Here is a 21,889-nt window from a genome sequence, read left to right on the forward strand (position 1 = left end):
GCAGTGGAGAATTATATGGACAAAAATTCCACATCTTTGGTTTGACTCCAAGGCTGTGGCACATGCAAAATTTCTTTTTTTTCTGAGTATTTTTTTTTTTATTCCTCCCTTCTTTTTGTTTATTTTTGGCTGTGCTGGATCTTCGTTGCTCTGTTCGGGCTTTCTCTAGTTGCAGTGAGCAGGGGCCACTCTCTGGTTTTGGTTCACGGGCTTCTCCTTTCAGCAGCTTCTTTTGTATAGCCCTTGGTGTGCAAGCTTCAGTAGTTGCAGCATGTGGACTCAGTGGTTGTGACTTGTGGGCTCTAGAGCGTGGGCTCGCTGGTTGTGCGCCAAGGGCCCAGTTTCTCCGAGGCATGAGGGATCCCCCCAGACCAGGGATCAAACCTGCATTCCCTGCCTTGGCAGGTGGACTCCCATCCACTGTGCCACCAGGAAAATCCCTTTGTTTTTTAAAATGTGAGATTAGTTGATTGGTGGAAAGACAATATACTGCCCTAATACCAGAAGATAGATAAATTTGACATGAAAACGAGTGTTTTGTTCTGAATCCTTTGCTAGGGAAAATAGAATTATTTAGTTGGAATTTGGAGAAGGCAATGGCACCCCACTCCAGTACTCTTGCCTGGCAAATCCCATGGATAGAGGAGCCTGGTAGGCTGTAGTCCATGGGGTTGTGAAGAGTCAGACACAACTGAGCGACTTCACTTTCACTTTTCACGTTCATGCATTGGAGAAGGAAATGACAACCCACTCCAGTGTTCTTGCCTGGAGAATCCCAGGGACGGGGGAGCCTGGTGGACTGCCGTCTATGGGGTTACACAGAGTCGGACACGACCGAAGTGACTTAGCAGCAGCAGCAGTAGTTGGAATTTATTCAGTAAATGCTTTTAATTATAATCTTATAAACATTAATTATGTAGCTTATTAAAAGCAGCCAGGTGATGACTCCTTGGAAACATTTATTTTTGGCCATATCAGGTCTTAGTCGAGGCATGCGGACTCTATAATTGCAACACATGGGCTTAGTTACTCCATGGGCATATTGAGTCTCAGTTCTTGACCAGGGATTGAATCCGAGTCTCCTGCAGTGGAAGGTGGATTCTTAACCACTGGATCACCAGGGAAGCCCCACAATGGAAACATTTAAGTGTAATTTGCTACACTTGTGTTTCCTATGACACCAACTCACTGAGTCAGGAGTTGGAGCTCCTAACTGAAAGTACATAAAGAGTTAGTCTTTCTTTGTTGTTACCATGAACAGAGTTATCACTTATCCAAATAATCTGTTTTTGTCTACTTTTCCTTAAAATTGTTTCATTTTGGGGGGAAGTGATTTTCATCTTAGAGGATTTTTTGGCATTTCATATTCCCATCTCCAGAGATCACTTTCTAGATTTGGATTTTCTTTTGAGTAGTAAATCCCCTACATACCAAAGAGTTCCATTCCCAGAGTGCATTCATAAATCTAATTTGTAAGTCCAATAAAGTTGGCCTAGGTACCCAACTCATACTATCAGCTAAAAAGTATTTGTACTTAATAGGTTTATAATACTTTTCACACAAATAAAACATAAAAAGCAAACAAACACAAAAAATAAAGTATGTTTAATCTTATAGTACAGTACCTTGAATGGTACAGTAGTCTAGGACAGCAGCTGGCCTACAGGGCCTGGCGTTGAGTGAACAGGCAAGAAGGGTCGCTCGAGGTGGGAGAGGAGGTAGGAGACGGTAGAGCTGAAGGATTGTTAGCAATAGGAAATGGACGGCAAGCTGCAGTTACACCTGACATTGAGGGAACACGTTTGAACCTTTGAAAGTTCTCAACTTGAAGGCTCATGTGCAGAGGACTTAACTGTGTTACAGAGAAAGGCCTTGTATTTCTTCCCAGGCACTGTTCCTGCAATTCAGGTGGATGCCCCTAGGTGGTTTCTTCACATCCATGAAACATGCCCTCAGGTCTCAGGGCATAACCAAGTTGTTCAAGAAACTAGAATTTTTACTTGCTGTCATTATTTCTGGCATGCATATCCTGACATGGGCTTCCCTTGTGGCTCAGTGGTAAAGAATCCACTGCAGTGCAGGAGACACAAGAGATGTGTGTTCAATCCCTGGATTAGGAAGATTCCCTGGAGGAGGACATGACAAACCAAACCACGGAGAATCCCATGGACAGAGGAGCCCGGCAGGCTGCAGTCCATGGGGTCCCAAAGAGTCCGACAAGACTGAAGTGACTGAGCGTGTGTGCATATGTCCTTACGTATAACATTTTGCATGTAAATCTCAATGATCAGTGGTTGTCTTTTCATTTTCCTTTTGATGATTCTGTTTATTTTTTTATGGCTGTGCTGGGTCTTGGTTGCAATGTGGGCTTTTCTCGAGTTGAGCGGGGGCTTCTCTAGATGCTGTGCCCAGGCTTCTCACTGCGGTGGCTTCTCCCGTTGTGGAGCGTGGGCTCTAGGCGCGTGGGCTTCCGCGGCTGGAGCACGCAGGCCCAGTGTTGTGGTGCACAGGCTTATGGGATCTTCCTGGACCAGAGATCGAACCGGTATCCCCTGCATTGGCAGGTGGACTCTACCTCTGAGCCACCAGCAAAGCCCGGTCTTTTCGTTTTGACATGAAATCTGCAGCTTTCTGCTGGCTTCTTAGGAGAGCCATTTTGAATCTTTCATTTTATCAAGACAATGAAGTCTTGTCTATTTATATGCAACAACAGGACAATGGCTTTTAGTGCCCTTGCAGCCTGAAAGCTTCAAATTTTATTCTATACACCAATACCTTATTCAGAATGTTTGTTATTTATTTTTCTTGCCTAATTGTCCTGCCTGAAGCCTCTAGTATAACATTGAATAAAAGTGGCAAGACCAGACCTTCTTTCTTGTTCCTGATCTAAGGGAAAAACATTTTCTTTCACCATTATGTATGATGTTCACTGCAGGTTTTTCACAGATGCCCTTTATCTAATTAAGGAAATTTTTTCTCCCTAGAGTTTTATCGTGATAGCTTATTGAATTTTATGTTTTGTTCATTTTACTAATGTGTATTACATTGATTGATTTTCAGATATTAAGCTAACCTTGGATTCCTGGGATGAATCCCACTTGGTCATGGTATCTCATCTTTCTTATTTGTTTCTGGATTTAATTTGCTAATATTTTGGTGAGGATTTTTGCATCTATACTTATAAGGGTTATTGCTCTATTGATATAAAAATAATATTAGCCTCAAAGAGATTTGGGAGTTGTTTCCTCCTCTTCTATTTTGGTAAAATTGGTGAAGAACTGGTCTTAAGTCTTCTTTAAATGGTAGAATTCACTTGTGAAGCCATTTGGACCTGGGCTTTTCCTTATGAGAGTGTTAAAATATTAATTAAATTTCTTCCCTTGTTACAGATCCATTCAGATTGCTTATTTCTTCTTGACTTAGTTTTGGTAGTCTGTGTCTTTCTAGGAATCTGTTGATATCATTTATCTAGTTTTTGGACAAATAGTTGTTCACGGTATTCCCTTATAATTCATTTTATTTCAGTAAGGTCAGTAGTTATGTCTTTTGTTCTTCATTATGATAATTTGAGTCTTCTTTTTTTCTTTTTTGGTCAGTCTAACTAAAGGATTGTCAACTATGTTAATATTTTCAAAGAACCAACTTTGATTTCATTGATTTTTCTCTTTTGTTTTTCTATTCTGTTCTTCTGTTTCATTTATTTCCCTCCAGTCTTAATTCTTCCTTCTTTTTGCTTCCTTTGGTTTAGTTTTCTCTTCTTTTTTATTCCCTAATGCAAAAGTTTAGGCTATTTATTCGATATCTTTCCTCTTTTTAAAGGAGAGCATTAACAGCAAAAAAATTTCCGTTTAAGCACTGCTTTTGCTGCATGCCATAAATCTTGGTGTGTTGTGTTTTTGTTTTCATTTATCACAAAGTTTTTTCTAGTTTCTTTTGTGATTTCTTCTTTGATTCAGTCATTATTTATGAATTTGGTGTTTAATGTTTATGTGTTTGTCAATTTCAAAAACTTCCTTTTGTTATTGATTTCTACTTTAATTCCAGGTGGTCAGAGTATATGCTTTGTATGATTTCATCCTTCCAAGTTTATTAAGGCTCATTTTACTGCCTAACACATGATCTGTTCTGGAGAATGTTCAGTGTACAATCGCAAAGTATGAGTATATTGTGTTTTGGATGGAATATAAAAGTCTGAATATAAAAGCCTATAAAAGTCTGTTTGGTTTAATTGGTTTGTAGTTTTGTTCAAGGTTTGTTATTGTGTTTTGTTGCTAGCCTTCTAAGCAAACTAATCTAAGAAACACTAGAATACAATCTAAGGAAAACTAGAAAATGAAATAAAACTTTTCTAAAGTCTGAATCAAAATGTCAGAAGTAACTGCAAAATGCTGCAGCTTTAATTTTTTGTAGGAAGCCACCACAGACTTCCTTAGTTCAGGCAGAACCATAACAGACAAAAGTAATAGTCCAGCTGGGGAGAGTGTGGGCGTTTGTGGTTGGTCTCTCTCTCACACACATGCACACACACACTCCTCTAATACCTTCTGGTGCAAGATAGGATAACAAGTAAACTAACCCAGAGGGATATAATCCCATAATTGTAAAAGTTTTAAATATATGTACAGAAAACTGATAACAGTGTTGCTTTCTTCTTATCAATTCTCACCTTTGTATTTTAATATTTTTGATGATGTTTAACAAAATCTGAGAAGCAAGATATATCCATAGTCTCCAGTATCTCCCCCAACATAGTTATTAGTTTAACATAATTAATAATAATTTTATAGTGGAGAAACCTGCAGACACCACCTTAGCCAGGGGCTCAAGATTAATATCACCAGTAATAAGACACGGGCATCACGAACCTCTTGATATTATGCACTGTCTGAAAAACAAGGAAATATTGAGGAACATTAGACTAGTGGAAATTAAGGAGAAATAACGAGTAATTGGGAGAAGGCAATGGCAACCCACTCCAGTACTCTTGCCTGGAAAATCCCATGGACGGAGGAGCCTGGTAGGCTGCAGTCCATGGGGTCGCTAAGAGTGGGACATGGCTGAGCGGCTTCACTTTCACTTTTCACTCTCATGCATTGGAGAAGGAAATGGCAGCCCACTCCAGTGTTCTTGCCTGGAGAATCCCAGGGATGGGGGGAGCCTGGTGGGCTGCCGTCTATGGGGTCGCAGAGTCGGACACGACTGAAGAGACTTAGCAGCAGCAGCAGCAATAGTTTAAGATAGGTACTGATGAAGAAAAAAAAAAAGATGGATACTGATGGACTTCCCTGTCAGCCCAGTGGTTGAGACTCCACACTTCTATTGCAAGGGTGCATGGGTTCAATCCCTGGTCAGGGAACTAAGATCCTGCATGCCACATGTTTTTTGTTTAAAAAAAAATACAAACAAAAAGATAGGTGCTCATATTTTAAGTGAACAAAGGTATGTTTTTATATTTGATCATTAGAAAGCTCTTTCATGTATGGAAATTTGTAACCATTCAATGGGAATGAAACTGAGCTTTAGAAATGAACCTTACGAGCAAGGTATTTATTTTCACAATGTAAGAAAGAAAAAAACAATGTTTGTTAAGAACATAACAGTTATAACTAACTTCTCTTATTCCTCTTTCAGGAGCAGCCTTGAATCCTATAGAGCAGAGTCATCGGGGAAAAGAATTTCCAAACATGTTACAAAAGGTAGAATGTGTGTGCATAGATAATGACCCTTGAACCCTGTTGCATCTATAATCGAGTGTAAGGAGTGAAGCTATCAGGCAGAAAAATGCTGTTATTTGCAGCTACTTTTTTAAAGCCAGGAAAGCTTTCGTTCTCATTCTTCTTCACTTATTTGGGAATTTAGGAGATTGTGTGTTAGTCACCCAGTCATATCTAACTCTTTGCAACCCCAGGGACTGTAGCCCGCCAGACTCCTCTGTCCATGGGATTCTCCAGGCCAGAATACTGGAGTGGGTTGCCATTTTTTGGTAACTGTTTGAAGAGTTGAGCGCTTTCTCCTCTTAGTGATCTGTCAGAGATGAGTCATAGAACATTTAAGAGTACTGTGAATTATGTATTTGTCTTAACTCAATTTTTAGTTTTCCTGTTCTAGTTGACGTTTTGCATGTTACTGTTAGTTTTTATTAAAGCAAATTAGAGATAATCTGTTTTATAGGAATAGAAGTCATTTAAAATTGACTATAACTGACTGTGACATTGATACTTGAGTTTTTAGTGTTGGTGTAGAAGCCTGTGTTGGTGTGGAAGCCTTAAATATATATGGCAGTGAATACTGTCGAATAGAATAAAATAACTTTGCATTCTACTAGCTTTCTTCTAAATTAGATTCCATTTTCTTGCACTGTATAGTCCCAGGGGTAGCTTTGGATTTCTGTTGAGGTTCTGTTCTTTCTAGACTTATGAAATTGAATTATTTTAGTATGTATTTCTTCTCTTAGGAAACAGCCAATGTCACAGTGGATAATATTCTTATTCCTGAACGTAATGAAAAAGGTAAAAAAAAAAACCCAACTTTCCTTTAAATCATGCTTTCCTTTAAGTGAATTCATGAATTCCTTTAAGTGAAATTTAGACATATCCAATAAACATGGTAACCATTAATATGCAAATTCAGGATAAATTTTTCATAGATATCAAAATATTCTCAATTTTGACCAATCCATTGTTCTGATGGATGATATGTTGCTATTATATTACAAATTCATTGTCCAATAAAGAGCATAATTGTGGTTTCACTTATAATTTCATGACATTTGCTATTTTTATGTGTCATAGGAAGACATTTAAAAGTTATGTTGAGTTTTGTATAGTTTTAGAAATTTTCATAGCACTTGTAGAGAAATATTTAGAGGTTATTGTAAAGCAGTGCTGGTGGTCACTATGAAAAACAATTATTTGCCAGATCAACTTTCCTATTCTATCAGCCAAGAGAATAATTTCCTTCTATCTGGGAATCAGCCTGATAAACTTTAGTGGCTGTTTAAAGCTGCTATGCCTTAATCTTCGCCACCAGATCTGATGCTTCTTTGGTTCAAAAGAGAATTTAAAAAGTTAGATAAGGTTATGGTCTTTTGAAAGTGAAGATGTTAGTTGCTCAGTTGTGTCCGACTATTTGCCACCCCATGGATTATAGCCTGTCAGGCTCCTCTGTCGGTGGAATTCTCCAGGCAGGAATATGGGAGTGAGATAACATTCCCCTCTCCAGGGGCTCCTCCAGGGATCGAACCTGGGTCTCCTGCATTGCAGGCAGATCCATCTGAACCACCCATGCATGGTCTTTTAAGATTTTGCAAAAAGGTCCAAATGAAACACGAAATGTGTAAGTATAGCCAGAATTGGTCTCTGCAGGATTTATTTATGCTTTTCCCTTTTGAATTTGCATTTGGTTACCTCTGAAATATTTCCTCCTATTCTCTGCTTGAGATGATTTTCTCATAGAGCTGAAGCATCTTCCCAATTTACTCTGAGGAAGTAAGCTGGATTTGGCTCATGAAAAATATTTCTACCAGTCATGCTTAGCGAATATTATTTAGTCATATTAAGATTTCAACTTCTATATATATATATATATTTTTTTTTTTTTTTTTACTGGTTTGGGGTTCATCATGGGTCACCGGTAATCTGTTGATCTAATGACAAGGAAATAACCTTAGGAAAATTACCCCAACTAAGTTGTCTGGCTGATCTCTTTGGAAAGGTGATAGAATCGCAGTGTAATTGTTTGAGTATCTAAGAAGCGATTTGCTCTGTGGGATGGTGGGAGCCAGGCCCTAGTGAGAGTGCAGAGAGCTCATGGTAGGTGCTGGTGTTGGCTCCTGGGCTGTCTCTACTGACTTTTCTCTGAACTCTGATTTGTCTCTAAGAGGGAAGTCTTGGTTCTTTATAATGATGGCTGATTCTTAAAAAGCAAAAAGATAACTTATCTTCTCCCTACTTTCCTTCCTAAGGAATATTGCTAAAATCCTCCATCAGCTTTCACAACATCGTAGAAGGAACCAAAAATTTCCACAAAGACTTTTTAATCGGAGAAGGGGAAATTTTCGAGGTATACAGAGTGGAAATCCAAAACCGAACATATGCCATTAAATTATTTAAACAGGTATGGAAAGAATTACTATCACAGGATATCTATTCCATTTATTTGCTCATATTTCATATTAAAATGTGTCATTTTTCATCAGCATTGAAAGGAGGTGTACTTGAGAATAAAATTTCATAAATGGAAATAAGATATATGACCTCAGGTGACTGGAGAAATGACTGAGAAATGAATGCCTGTCTTGCAGGAATGTGGGAGTTAAATCCTTTCCCTCCCCAGGTGTATGGCCTGAGAAAGACTTTTCTGAGAAGCCTTGTAGGGCCATCGGGACTTTGCTTAAGATGGTCAGATTGTGTTGGTCTGCTCCAGTTTTTCCGGCCCTCTCCAGGCCGCTTCACAGTCTAAACCATAGGCTGGTATTTGGTGCTACTAAATTGTCTTCAGTTACAGTCCAGGAGAGCAGGAAAGAGGAGGCTTCAAGAGCAGCAAGGCAGCCGTCAGAGCAGGAGGTTGGAACACAGCTGAGAACAGCCAGGAAAGCAGAAAGGGTGTTGGGGGTCTGACTCGGCAGTCAGGAGGAGATAGGTTCACACATGCACACCAAAAGAGCTGGTCTTCATTGCTGGTGAGCAGCCAGCAAACTTTTCCTAAACTCCTTTAAGGGCTGGGTACTGGGCAGAGATGAATCAAGCATAGTTGTGTCCTCTAGGAGTTCCCAGTCTTGTGGGGAAAACAGGTGAAGAAAAGATTGAGTTGTAGCGTGATAAGTACCTTAGCAGAGATTCGTCCTAAAGGTCATGGGAGCACAGAGAAGATAGCCAGAGGAGAGGCCGGTGCTGCCAGCACCCGGAAGAGTGCCCAGCACAGAGTAGCTACTCAATAAACGTATCTGCAGTAAATCAAATGGACAAGTGGATGAAAGAAAGTGACCTCTCAGCTTGATTTTGAAGGACAAAGAGACTTTTTGCCAGGCAGGGAGGGAAGATGGAAGATATAGCAGGTGCCAAGACCTAGGGGGTCATGCATGGGAGAGCATGTCTTTTCACAAATATCAGACTGGTACAGCAGAATTTAGCGTAGCAGAGTTTACTGTGAATGTAGTGGCAGCAGATGATGCTGGAAAGATAGGTCAAGTCCACTGGTGGTTTCTAAATAGGAGAGTGAAAGGACTAGATTTGTGTCTTGAAATATCCCTTTGATTCCAGGTTGGATGATGAACTGGAAATTAGCAGGGAAATTGGAGGAAAGGTAGCAGGAATTAAACTAGAAGTGGAAAGACCTGGCAGAGGGTGCTTCAGACGTGTAAACTGAAGTGGACAGGGCTGAAGCCTGTATTCTCCAGTCTAATGTTAGAATCACCAGGAAGGTGTTGTTTTTTTTTTTTAAAGGAATGTAATTGCTTTACAATGTTATGTTAGTTTCCGCTATACAATGAAGTGAACCAGCTGTGTGTATATCAGCTGTGTGTATGCTAAGTCACTTCAGTCGTGTCTGACTCTTTGTGACCCCATGGACTGTAGCCCGCCAGGCTTCTCTGTCCATGGGATTCTCCAAGCAAGAATGCTGGAGTGGGTTGCCATGCCCTCCTCCAGGGAATCTTCCTGACCCAGGGATCAAACCTGCGACTCCTGCATTGCAGGCAGATTCTTTACCACTGAGCCACCGGGGAAGCCCCTCCACATAGCCACAACAAAATAACTGTCTCTTAGTATCACCTTCTTTATCTGCCTCTCCCAGTGGACTGGATGGTTTTCTTTAGAGAGCTCTTATGTATGTTTGTATCTCAGTGCCTTATTACAGGGCCTGGCCTATAGTAGTTGTTCAATAAATGTTTGTTAGGTGAATTGAAAGAAGCACATATGCTGTCTTTATGCATTTAGTTGCAATTCACTATTAGTAAAAAGATAGAAGGTAGCAAAGTTACCCAAGCCTTAGAGGTTGATCAAAGTCCTATACACACATCAGGAAAAAATGAGATAATTTAATGAAGCTTTAGCCACAGAGCCTTTTATTTTTTTTTTTTAAACAAGAAATGGAGTTTTGTAACAATTGGGACCTTAACTTCAGTAACCTTTCTTAGAGGGCCTGAGGCTGGGAAATGTACGAGGTGTGTTAGATTCATCCACATCACCTGGGGTCTTACAGCACAGATTGTGATTCAGTGGGTTCATGTAGCGACCTGAGACTTAGCCTTTCCCACCAGCTCCCAGAGAAGCTGGCGTTCCTCCCGCACAGAACACAGTTTGAGCCGCAAGACTGGGAGGGGAGCATGAACACAAAAACTCACCCTTCACGTTTTCAGGCTGAGAAAACTCGGGCCCCAGGGAGTTTCAGTGACAATAAGTCACAAATAGTGAATGTTAGAGGTAGGCCTGAGACCCAGCCTGCTTGGTTCTCAGTACAGTGTTTTTTTTAATCTAAATTCCCATAATGTGGTCCTTGAAAATGATTTGTTAGCCGAGTTTATTGTTTCTGACTTCTTGGGTTAACTTAGAAAATAGCTTCCAGGATTCCTGTTGGCTTTCTCTCCCTTTGTTCCTAAGGACAGAGAACTCTAAAAACTCTGCCCTTTCTAGCAATTTACATGTGGTAACTGGAACACACTTTAACCCTTTCATGGGATAAGTTAGGCATTTGAGGTTCAGAGACATGCAACGCTGTAAGATGTAGGAAGCCATCAAAGACAGTGCCAGGTACAGAAGAAGTCCTCCAGATAATATTATTGAATTCATTGATTTGTCCATATGTCAGGCACTGGGCTAGCTTCTGAAGCTTTTTGAAGTAAAGAGTTAAATTTTTCATTTTTCTAGTGGACCTATTTTTTCAAAATTAATACAAAGGTAAACTTAAACCAACAGCCAAGTGACCCAAGTCATGAATGCCAAATTATTGAAATCACTTCTAAGTAGGATCACAACCTGGATTCTTTGAGACCAAGTGGGGAGTTTCTGTCATGAGATTTTTCTTTGACTACATAAAATATTTCTGAATTTATGTAAATGTGTACAAAATAAGGTGAAAGTGTTTAAATATAAAATGTAGCAATCTGATACATATCATGAAAAACTTCTAATTCAGAAGCAGCGGTTCTAAATCAGTTTTGGCGTTAATGGGTTTTTGAAAGACTGATACAAGCTAAGGATCTTCTCCCCAGAAAAACGTTCACATGTGTTTATACCAAAAAGTATCTAATTTCATAGACCCCAGGTTAAGAGCACCAGAAATAGATCCTTTCTTTCTTTCTTTTTTTTTTTTTCTTGTTTTTCTGTATTTAGGGGAAAAAGATGCAGTGTAAGAAGCAATGGAAGAGGTTTTTGTCTGAGCTTGAAGTTTTACTACTGTGAGTATATTGCTTGAAATTTCTCCCCTTGTGCCTGGCTTTCATCTCTGTTCATCTTTGATTCTACAGCACAGAGCTTGGCATGGTTGGCATTTAATAAATGTGGGTTGGAGGTTAGAACACTGGGTAAATTTTTGACATCTGCTTTAGTATATTCTTTGGAATACATTTTAAAATAGACTATTTACATAATTCACTTGAGCATATTTTAACAAGAAACTGTCACAAGGAAGTGGATTAAATCATGTGTGACTAACATGACTGAATGTAAAATGATTCTTAGAACATTAGAATTGTATATATTTTACCATTGCTCCTCTTTCTTAAGAGACATTCCAGTCAAGAAGCTGTTTCATCAATATAAACCTCTTCTGGAAGAGAGTTTAGACAAAGAAATCAAGTGCTTTTGATGTGCATGTTATTTTCTGGGAATTCATTCACGAGCCTGAAAGTCCTTGGAGACAAGCTAAAATGACTTCATTTTCATATATATTCATATCTGCAGCTGTGCTGCCTGCTTCTTCGAAGGCCCCTAACCCTATAGAGTTCAGTTATCACGCTTTACAGATAGAAAATGTTCTTTTCAGATGTTTTCTAAACCAATATGTGAATTCAGGGGAGGGAGGTATTATCCTAAATTCTTTTCCTTTTATACCCAAGACCAGAAATCAAAATGTTAGAGGCTAAGCATAAAAACTTAATATATCATTTAGTCAACAAAAAAAAACTAAAACCAAAATTGTAATAAGAAAGTTTTTATATTTAAGCTTTATTTCTTTGCTTATGAATAAATAATAAGTTCAGACACTCCAGAATTCCAAAAGGGCAGAGGGGTAAGCCAAGAAGAGAGTTTCTTCCATACTCTCATCCAGCCACCCAGCCACTTTCCCCAAAGGCAACAGTTTTATCAGTTTCCTGTATATCTTTCCAGAAATATTTTATTTGTAAGCATATATGTATTTTGTTTTCTTACTTTCTTCTTCTCACACAAGAGGCAGCGTGTACACATTGTTTATGTTGCTTATTTTAGTATTCCATTGTGTGCTGTGGCTTCCCTGATAGCTCAGTTGATAAAAAAAAAAAATCCGCCTGCAATGCTGGAGACTCCAGTTCAATTCCTGGGTCGGGAAAATTCCCTGGAGAAGGGATAGGCTACCCACTCCAGTATTTTGGGGCTTCCCTGTGGCTCATCTGCTAAAGAATCTGCCTGCAATACGGGAGACCTGGGTTCGATCCCTGGGTTGGGAAGATCCCCTGGAGAAGGAAAAGGCTACCCACTCCAGTATTCTGTCCTGGAGAATTCCATGGACTATATAGTCCGTGGGGTTGCAAAAAGTCAGACATGACTGAGCGACTTTCATTTACACTTTTGTGTGCCTGTGCTATAGCGTAACTAACCATTTTCCCATCAACGGATTTTTAGATTTTTCCTAATCTTTTACTTAAAATAAGGCTACAGTGAGAAAACCTTGTATATTGTTATTTTGTACGTGTTGAAGTATATCTAAGAAAACTTCATATAAATAAATTTATAGGGTCATGTTCCATGCCACCAAATTGTCCTTTTGTAGAAACTATACTAGTTTACAGTTAACACCAGTCATATATAAGAGTGCTTGGTTCCCTATATTCTTGCCAATATAGCATTTATTCTTTCAGTTTTTTCTGATCTGCTAAGTGGACATGGTTTTTCAGTGTAGTTTAAATTTCTTTTTCTATGATGAATGAATCTTTTCACATATAAAGAGATTTATTTCCTTTTCTATGAAATATCTGTTAATATCCTTTGTCCATTTTTTATTAGACTGTTGGATTTTTTTTTTAATCTGTTTTTGCTGCTGCTGCTAAGTTGCATCAGTTGTGTCTGACTCTGTGCGACCCCATAGACAGCAGCCCACCAGGCTCCCCCATCCCTCGGATTCTCCAGGCAAGACTGGAGTGGGTTGCCATTTCCTTCTCCAGTGCATGAAAGTGAAAAGTGAAAGTGAAGTCGCTCAGTCGTGTCGGACTCTTTTTTTTTTTTTGTGTGTGTGTGTCGGACTCTTAGCCACCCCATGGACTGCAGCCTACCAGGCTCCTCTGTCCATGGGATTTTCCAGGCAAGAGTACTGGAGTGGGTTGCCATTGCCTTCTCTGAATCTGTTTTTGATTGGAGGATAATTGCTTTATAATATTGTGTTGGTTTCTGCCATACATCAACATTATTCAGCCATACGTATACATATGTCCCTTCCCTCTTGAACTTCCCTCCCACCTCCCACCCCATCTGACCCTTCTAAGCTGTAACTAGAGGGAGGTTGAGCTCCCTGCGTCATGCAGCAAATTCCCGCTGGCTGTCTATTTTAATATGGTAATGCGTCTGTCTCAATGCTATTCTCTCAGCTTTCCCCATCCTTTCCTTCCCCCACTGTGTCCACAAGTCTGTTCTCTATGTCTGCATCTCTATTACTGCCCTACAAATAGGTTCATCAGTACCATTTTCCTAGATACCCTTCACTTTGATATATGTGTTAATATACGATATTTGTGTTTCTCTTTCTGACTTATTCACTCTGTATAACAGGCTGTTGGTTCATCCACCTCACTGCAACCAACCCGAGTTCATTCCATTTTATGGCTGAGTAATATTCCATTGTATATATGTACCACAACTTCTTTATCCATTCATCTAGATTGCTTCCATGTCCTGGCTATTGTAAATAGTGCTGCAATGAATACATGTATCTTTTAGAATTGGGATTTGCTCAGGGTATATGCCCAGTAGTGGGATTGCTGGGTCATATGGTAGTTTTATTCCTAGTTTTTAGAGAAATCTCCATACTGTTCTCCATAGAAACTGTATCAATTTACATTCCCACTAACTAGACTGTTGGGTTTTTTCCTTAATATTTGTCAGAGCATTTCATATATTAGAGAAAATTAGCCTTATTTTTATGTTTTAAGATACACATAGTTATTTTTACCCCATTTTCATTTGTCGTTGCTTATTCTAGTTTTTTGCCATTTGGAGATGGTTCTCGTGTAGTTGAATTTAATCTATATTTTCTTTTATGGATTCTAGGTTTTATTTTATAGTCTAAAGACCTCCCCAACTGAGAGGTTTTAAAATAATTTTGCCATTTTTTTCAAGTACCTTTATATTTTCACTTATATACCTGATCCATTTGGATTTATTCTGCTGAGGCATTTCTGTATTAACTTGAGAGAGAACTAACAACATTATGGCATTAGATGTTTCTGGTATGCCATCATTGTCATTTATGTTGCTAATATTTCTTTAGTTTTAACCCTATGCCAAGTGCTTCATGTGTATTCATTCTTTAATCCGCACAACAGGCCTGAGGTGAGTCCTGTTATTATCCTCATTTTGTAGATGAGGAAACTGAGGTAGGTGCTACTTTTTTTTTGCAAGATCCAACTTATTTCCTAAATCATACTCACCCTTTCTCTTCTTAGACTTTTACTGGTAAATAAGTCAGAGGCGTTAGAACATACTGTCTGGAGTGGAATTAGGAGTGAAGTGCACAAACAACAGATAGTTTCAGTGAGTTAAATAATAAGCAGGTACAGAGGGCTGAGGGCTTCCCTGGTGGGAAAGGATCCTTCAGTGGTAAAGGATCCGCCTGCAATGCAGGAGACATGGATTCAGTCCCTGGGGTTGGGAAGATCCCCTGGAGAAGGAAGTGGCAACCTACTCCAGTATTCTTGCCTGGGAAATCCCGTGGACAGAGGAGCCTAGTGGGCTACAGTCCGTGGGGTCACAAAAGAGTCGACATGACCGAGCGTGCTCACACACACACCCAGAGAGCTGAGGGAGGAGGAGATGCTAACTTGGGGGTGGGGTGGGTGGCAGAGTAGACATCTTGGAAAAAGTAAAATCTAAGCTGAGACCTGAGCATGAGTTTTTTTGTTATAATATTAAGGGAACTACTTAATGGATTGTGTATGTGTTTATGTACACACACACACATACATACACCCACACTCCCTTTCTTGAAGTAGGAACAGAGGGACTCAGAAGGGATATATATGTGCTTAGTCGCTCAGTCAGGTTCAACTGTTTGCGACCCCATGGACGGTAGCCTGTCAGGCTCCTCTGTCCATGGAATTCTTCAGGCAAGAATACTGGAATGGGTTGCCATGCCCTCCTTCAGGGGATCTTCCTGACCCAGGGATCGAACCCAGGTTTCCTGCATTGCAGGCGGTTTCTTTACTGTCTGAGCCACCAGGAAAGCCCAAGAATATATATGTATGTATTATATAGATGTGTGTGTATACACACGTTTCATAGGTAAGCTTTACAACTGAAGAAATGATTAATTGGACTTTATATATAGCACCATTTTTTTTTTTAAATAGCTTTATTTGTTTTAATATCCCCAAGTGTGACTTGAGGAGCCTGGTGGACTACAGTTCATGGGTTCGCGAAAGAGACACAACTTAGCGACTAAACAACAGTAAGGCTTGCCTAAGACATAAAAGGTGTTCAACAAATAATTGTTGAACTGAGTTCACAGTGTGTGAGATTCACATGCTGTATATTTCATAGCTGTTATATGGGTTACATTGGTTTTCACTGTGATGATACATGCCCTCAAGAAATAGTTTAAAAAAGAACCTGAAAAATGTATACGATACAGACATAGAATTCTATGATTTAAACATCAGTGGTGTGTTTTTCAACATCAGATTTTACTAATCACATGGATCTTAGGTAACAAAACAAACTTCATGAAAGCGTTGGATGTCTCTTAACTGTGTGACTTGGTGCCTAGTACTTCAGTCCCTGACGCAGTGGCATTCAGTAAATGAATAAATGAAAACAGTCTTCCGTACTCTCCTATTTTGGTGATTTTAGTTGTGCATGTATACCGAAAGCAATGAAATGGATCATTTCAGTTGCATTATGTTTATTTATGTAAAAAATAAGTCATATTGGGTTTCATGTTGATAAAAATAAGTTAATATTGAATATTGTTTTCTATATTATAAAGCTCCCAACACCCCAAATGTTAAGAACTCTCATTTCTGAACATTTCTGTCATATTTGGATATCAGCTCGTATTTGTTAGAATGTGTGCATGTGTGTGTGGTAAGTCACTTCAGTCGTATCCAACTCTTTGCGACCCTACAGACTGTAGCCCACCAGGCTCCTCTGTCCATGGGGTTCTCCAGGCAAGAGCACTGGAGTGGGCTGCTGTGCCCGCCTTCAGGGGCTCGTCCTGAACCCATGTCTCTTATGTCTCCTGTACTGGCAAGTGGGTTCCTAGCCACCAGCACCACCTGGGAAGCCCATTTGCTTTAAGCCCGTTTGGAAGGAAAACGGTCATGTGCCCAGTGAAATTCCCTCTCCCTCGGCCAAATTTATATTCTGCTTTATGCCTGTTCCACAGCCCACCTCACCGCCCCCCAAACAGTGTTGTTCATTTCCTATTTGAATAACCAGTTTGACAGACCTAAAAAATCTTTTGTTTCAAGGTTCCGTCATCCGAACATACTGGAGTTGGCTGCGTATTTTACAGAGAGTGAGAAGTTTTGCCTGGTTTATCCATATATGAGAAATGGATCACTTTTTGACAGATTACAGTGTGTAGTAAGTCATATCCATCCCTCTGCCTGATATTCTGACCCTCTAAGCCCTGGGGGAGCTGCTGAAACCTTCTGAGAGAACCAGGAGGCCAACATGTGTTCATGTTGGGATGCCAACAGAGGGTTTCCCAAGGATGTAGAGGACTTCTCCATGAATTAATTTCTTACTCTTAGAAGGTTGCATAAATACCCGAGTTGTTGTGTGTTGTGCAAAATGGTGGTCAGAAGAGTTTCTGGGTCCTCACTCCTCATTGGTACCATGTCTCAAATGAGTTTAACTACCATTATTTCTCAGGTAATTTTTATTTGCATAACTTTATGCAAAGTACCATTCAATATGAAGGGTAGACATAAAAGTGGTACCTATATCACTTAAAAAGAAGGAGGTTGAATAAATGCCATGGTTTCTCTTATGATGTTTTTGAAAGATAAGTTAAAAAACATATTCGAAATATGTAAAATTGCAGTTATGATGAGAATAAAAACAGATTATTCTCAATTACCCACACTGTTGTACCACAAATAATCTAAAAATCTTACACAATGAAATTTTAAGCATAGTTATCTTATTAGCCATATTTCAATTTATATGACATTAAAATTATTGGGTATTTCCATTGCCTATAAAGGGACCTAGAACCAGCATGGGTAGTAGAGGAAAACCCATCTTGGATTAAAAATAGGTTATGGTTAACTAAAATATTGATTCACCCACTTTATCTTTAGAGTTTGTTCTGGCATGCACCTAGGTAATGAATACAGACATGGTTTTTACTCAGAAAATACAACGAAACCAACCACTGTTGTCTTTTCAGGGTAACACAGCCCCACTCTCTTGGCACATTCGAATCAGTGTATTAATAGGAACATCTAAAGCCATCCAGTACTTGCACAACACGGAACCGTGCTCCGTCATCTGTGGCAGTATATCCAGGTAAATTATCCCAGAGCTCTAGGTTACACCTGAAGGCTCCTTTCACCATCCCTGGTAAGTCAGACTTCACCCTATTTTCTATCTGTAGTTTCCCTGGTATGTATCTGTATGTGTTAAGAATCCTCATGAAAGTATTTAAAATCTTAGCTTTTTAATGAAAACATGTCTATCGAATTTTAAAAGCTACATTTGTATTGCCAATGGAAGAGTTTATATTATTTTTAGGAATTACTGATGAGCAGTGTAGGATAGACAGTTTTGTGTGTTTTATTAATTATTCTGCATAAAAAAACTGTGAAACAATCTGCTGTATTCATTGCACTTAAAAAACAAACTGACGTCTAAGAAAAGATTAAGTGGCTTATACAGGGATTCTTCACAAGATTAACAGTAGTGGTCGGCAATTTAAGTTCTTTGTCCTTGAGTCTCCAGCGTCTTGCGTTGCCACTGAGCCTGCTGCCTCCTAGCTGCACATATTCCCCGTGACAAGCCGAGCAGCCCTCCCAGTGTTCCTTCCTGATCCATGAGAAGATGAGAAACATCTTCCATCTTTTTCCCTCTTCAGCCGACATGAATCTTTCAGACAGAGAGTAGATACCTTCCAAACCTCCACCCACTGTGAATTTTTCCTGTGTGCCCTTCATGATGGACTTGTCCCAAAATAGATATACCTTTGCTGAGTAGCAGGGTAGACTGGATTTAAAAGGCTCTGCCTCTTCTGAGCCATCATCTAGTGTCTTTGAAAAAGCTTTTAGTGTGCTTTTCCAGTTGAGCAGAAGAGGAACTGATTGCTTACTTCTTTGTTTTTCTGGAGAAGTGAACTTCATATAAAAAGCCTCTGGATTTTACTTCATCCTGGGGGAGTGGCAGCAGTGGGGACATAGCCACTCGGTAGCTTCTCCTGTTGGGAAAGTGAAACTATTAGTCACTCAGTCATGTCCCACTCTTTGCGAACCCATGGACTGTAGCCCGGCAGGCTCCTCTGTCCATGGGATTTTCCAGGCAAGAATACTGGAGTGGGTAGCCTTCCCTTCCCCAGGGGATCTTCCTGGCCCAGGGACTGGACCTCGGTCTCCCACATTGCAGGCAGATTCTTTATCATCTGAGCCACAAGGGAAGCCCCACTTTCTCCTGCTGCAGTGTGGCAATTCATCAACTGCCAGTGACCTTATAGAATCAGCATAAAATTGGTGCAGCCTCAGGGGGCCTGGGACACAGATGGATGGTGAAAGTCTCAGAGGTCAGTGGAATCAACCACTGAGGTTGGTTCCGGAGGGCTAAGGTGGCCTCCTGTAACCTAAAACAATCCCTCTTCTACCCAGCTCGTAGCCCGCTCAGCATTATAGGTGCTCAAATATATGTTCAAACTGAGTTGTTGTTCAATCACTAAGTCATGCTCAGCTCTTTGTGACCCCATGGACTGCAGCATGCCAGGCTTCTCTGTCCTTCTTACTGGGTAGATAAATAAATAAGTGGAATTTCTTCTTTTGTTTTAATTTCTTCCTTTGGTGCTTGATAGGAGAAGGGGATAGGGAAGTCCACTGATCGGAGCCCAAGGGAACCTTAGGGTGAAGGACACAGATTCAGGCTCTGTCTGAGTCACAGGGCTTCCCCAGGGACACTGGGCGGGGAGATGTGCATGCACTCTTCCGGCATCCTTCTCCCGCTCTTAGGTCTAAGCACAGACTGTGACCCAGACTGCTGCTTTCTCAGGATTGGCTAGTGTCTTCAGGCAATTCCAAGGAAACAGGTGCAGTGGCAGAGATGTGCCTGCAGGGGAATTTTTTGAGTGCTCTGAGGAATAACAAAAGTAAGAGAGGAAGACAGAGTCGAAGAGTTGGAAATGCTGAGCTGGGGTGTTATATTTATAGAAGAGGCCAGGAAGATCCCCTGGCAGAGGGCATGGCAGCCCACTTCAGTATTTTTGCCTGGGAAATCCCATGGATAGAGGAGCCTGGCGGGCTACAGTCCATGGGGTGGCAAAAGTCAGACACGACTGAGTGACTAAGCTACCACCACCAGAGGCCTTGGCCGATGCCGTGGGGACTGCTGAATCTGGGGTGGCCCTTCAAAGCTGTCCCCAGATGAGGCAAGGCACTGGATTTTTGCACCCCTGCACCCTACCAGCCATGAGTGGGGCTGTACGGGGGGTGAGGCAACTCCCTTCTGCCACTGGTGGTTCCCAGGTTGGGGCTTAGCTGGGAGCCATCAGCAGCCACCCATCCCTCATGGGGAGTGTGTGCCTTCCTGGATCCTAAGGGAGGGTTGGGCCCATGGCCCTGTAGCCACTACAGTTCAGAAGACCTGGCTGGATGGCGTTCTGCAAAACATCTCTAAATGATTTGCTTTCACATGTACTTTCCTCCCACTTCTTCCTATCCTTTCCTCTTAGTTCAGTATCCACAATTGTTTAAATCAGACAGATCTGTTTTAAGAAGCCGACTTTTCACTTAAATGTGATTCTGAGCCAATTGCTTGCCTCTTTTAAGCCTCAGCTTGTTTCCTCAGCAGATGCTAATAAAAGAGCCTGGCTGACTCAGTCGGTAAACGTGAGACTCTTAATCTCAGGGTTGTGGGTTTGAGCCCCACATTGGGCGATCTCTTTTCTTGGGCTTCCCTGCTAGCTCAGTGGTAAAGAATCCTCCTTCAATGCAGGAGATGTAAGAGATCCAGGTTCGATCCCTGAGTTGGGAAGATCCCCTGGAGGTGGGCATGGCAACTCACTCCAGTATTCTTGCCAGGAGAATTCCATGGACAGAGGAGCCTGGTGGGCTACAGTCCAGAGGGTTGCAAAGAGCCAAACATGACTGAGCCCAGCAGCTTCTACCTCTTCAGGTTAAATGGCATAAAGTGTACCTGGCACTTAGCAAAGCGGATGCACTCGCTCAATGCTGGCTGGCTCCTGTTACCGTAGTCAGGAAGTGGGAGGAGGAGCAGAGGCCGAGATGTGACGGCCAGCGAGCTTTTTTACTTAGCACTCGTTTACTTATTGTCGTAGTCCATTTGGACTGCTCTGACAGAAATACTATAAACTGAGTGGCTTAAAAGTGTTACATGTTTATTTCTCACAATTCCAGAGGCTGGGAAGTCCAAGACCATGGCACTGGCCAATTCTCTGTCCCAGGCAAGCTCCCTTTCTGGTTCAGAGGTGGCTGTCTTTTCTCTGGTGGAAAGTGTGAGGGGTCACTGTGGAGTCTCTTTTATGAGAGCACTAATCCCTTCCATGAGGGGAGTCCTTATGACCTTATCACCTTCCAAAGGCCCAACATCCTAACCCCATCACAATGGGGGTTAAGATTTCAATATATGAATTTAGGGGGATACAAGCTGGAATCAAGATTGCCGGGAGAAACATCAACAACCTGGGATATGCAGATGATACCACTCTAATGGCAGAAAGCAAAGAGGAACTAAAGAGCCTCTTGATGAGGGTGAAAGAGGAGAGTGAAAAAGCTGGCTTAAAACTCAACGTTAAAAAAACTAAGATCATGCCATCCGGTCTCATCACTTCACAGCAAATAGATGGGGAAACAATGGAAACAGTGAGAGATTTTATTTTCTTGGGGTCCAAAATCACTGCAGATGGTGGCTGCAGTCATGAAATTAAAAGATGCTTGCTTCTTGGAAGGAGAGCTATGACAAAGTTAGACAGTGTAATGAAAAGCAAAGACATCACTTTGCCGACGAAAGTCCATATAGTCAAAGCTATGCTATTTCCAGTAGTCACGTATGAATGTGAGAGTTTGACCGTAAAGAAGGCTGAGCACTGAAGAATTGATGCTTTTGAACTGTGGTGTTGGAGAAGATTCTTGAGAGTCCCTTGGACTGCAAGGAGATCAAACTAGTCAATCCTAAAGGACACTGACCCTGAATATTCATTGGAAGGACTGATGCTGAAGCTAATGCTTCAATGCTTTGACCACCTGATGCAAAGAGCCGACTCATTAGAAAAGACCCTGATGCTGGGGAAG

At 40.8% G+C, this 21,889-nt stretch overlaps 1 protein-coding gene across 1 annotated transcript in view; it reads left to right on the forward strand.

Moving 5' to 3' along the window:
- The window catches only part of IRAK3 (interleukin 1 receptor associated kinase 3), a 54,990-nt gene that overhangs the window by 18,499 nt on the left and 14,602 nt on the right, over positions 1-21,889 (forward strand). Inside the window, exons 3-8 of the mRNA XM_043446908.1 lie at positions 5,632-5,696; positions 6,455-6,509; positions 7,964-8,115; positions 11,331-11,395; positions 16,874-16,988; positions 17,800-17,918. Coding sequence (XP_043302843.1) covers positions 5,632-5,696; positions 6,455-6,509; positions 7,964-8,115; positions 11,331-11,395; positions 16,874-16,988; positions 17,800-17,918 — 571 coding nt within the window. The remainder of the gene's footprint in view (positions 1-5,631; positions 5,697-6,454; positions 6,510-7,963; positions 8,116-11,330; positions 11,396-16,873; positions 16,989-17,799; positions 17,919-21,889) is intronic.

Source organism: Cervus canadensis, chromosome 25 (genome assembly GCF_019320065.1).
Source record: "Cervus canadensis isolate Bull #8, Minnesota chromosome 25, ASM1932006v1, whole genome shotgun sequence".
Lineage (NCBI taxonomy): Eukaryota > Metazoa > Chordata > Mammalia > Artiodactyla > Cervidae > Cervus > Cervus canadensis.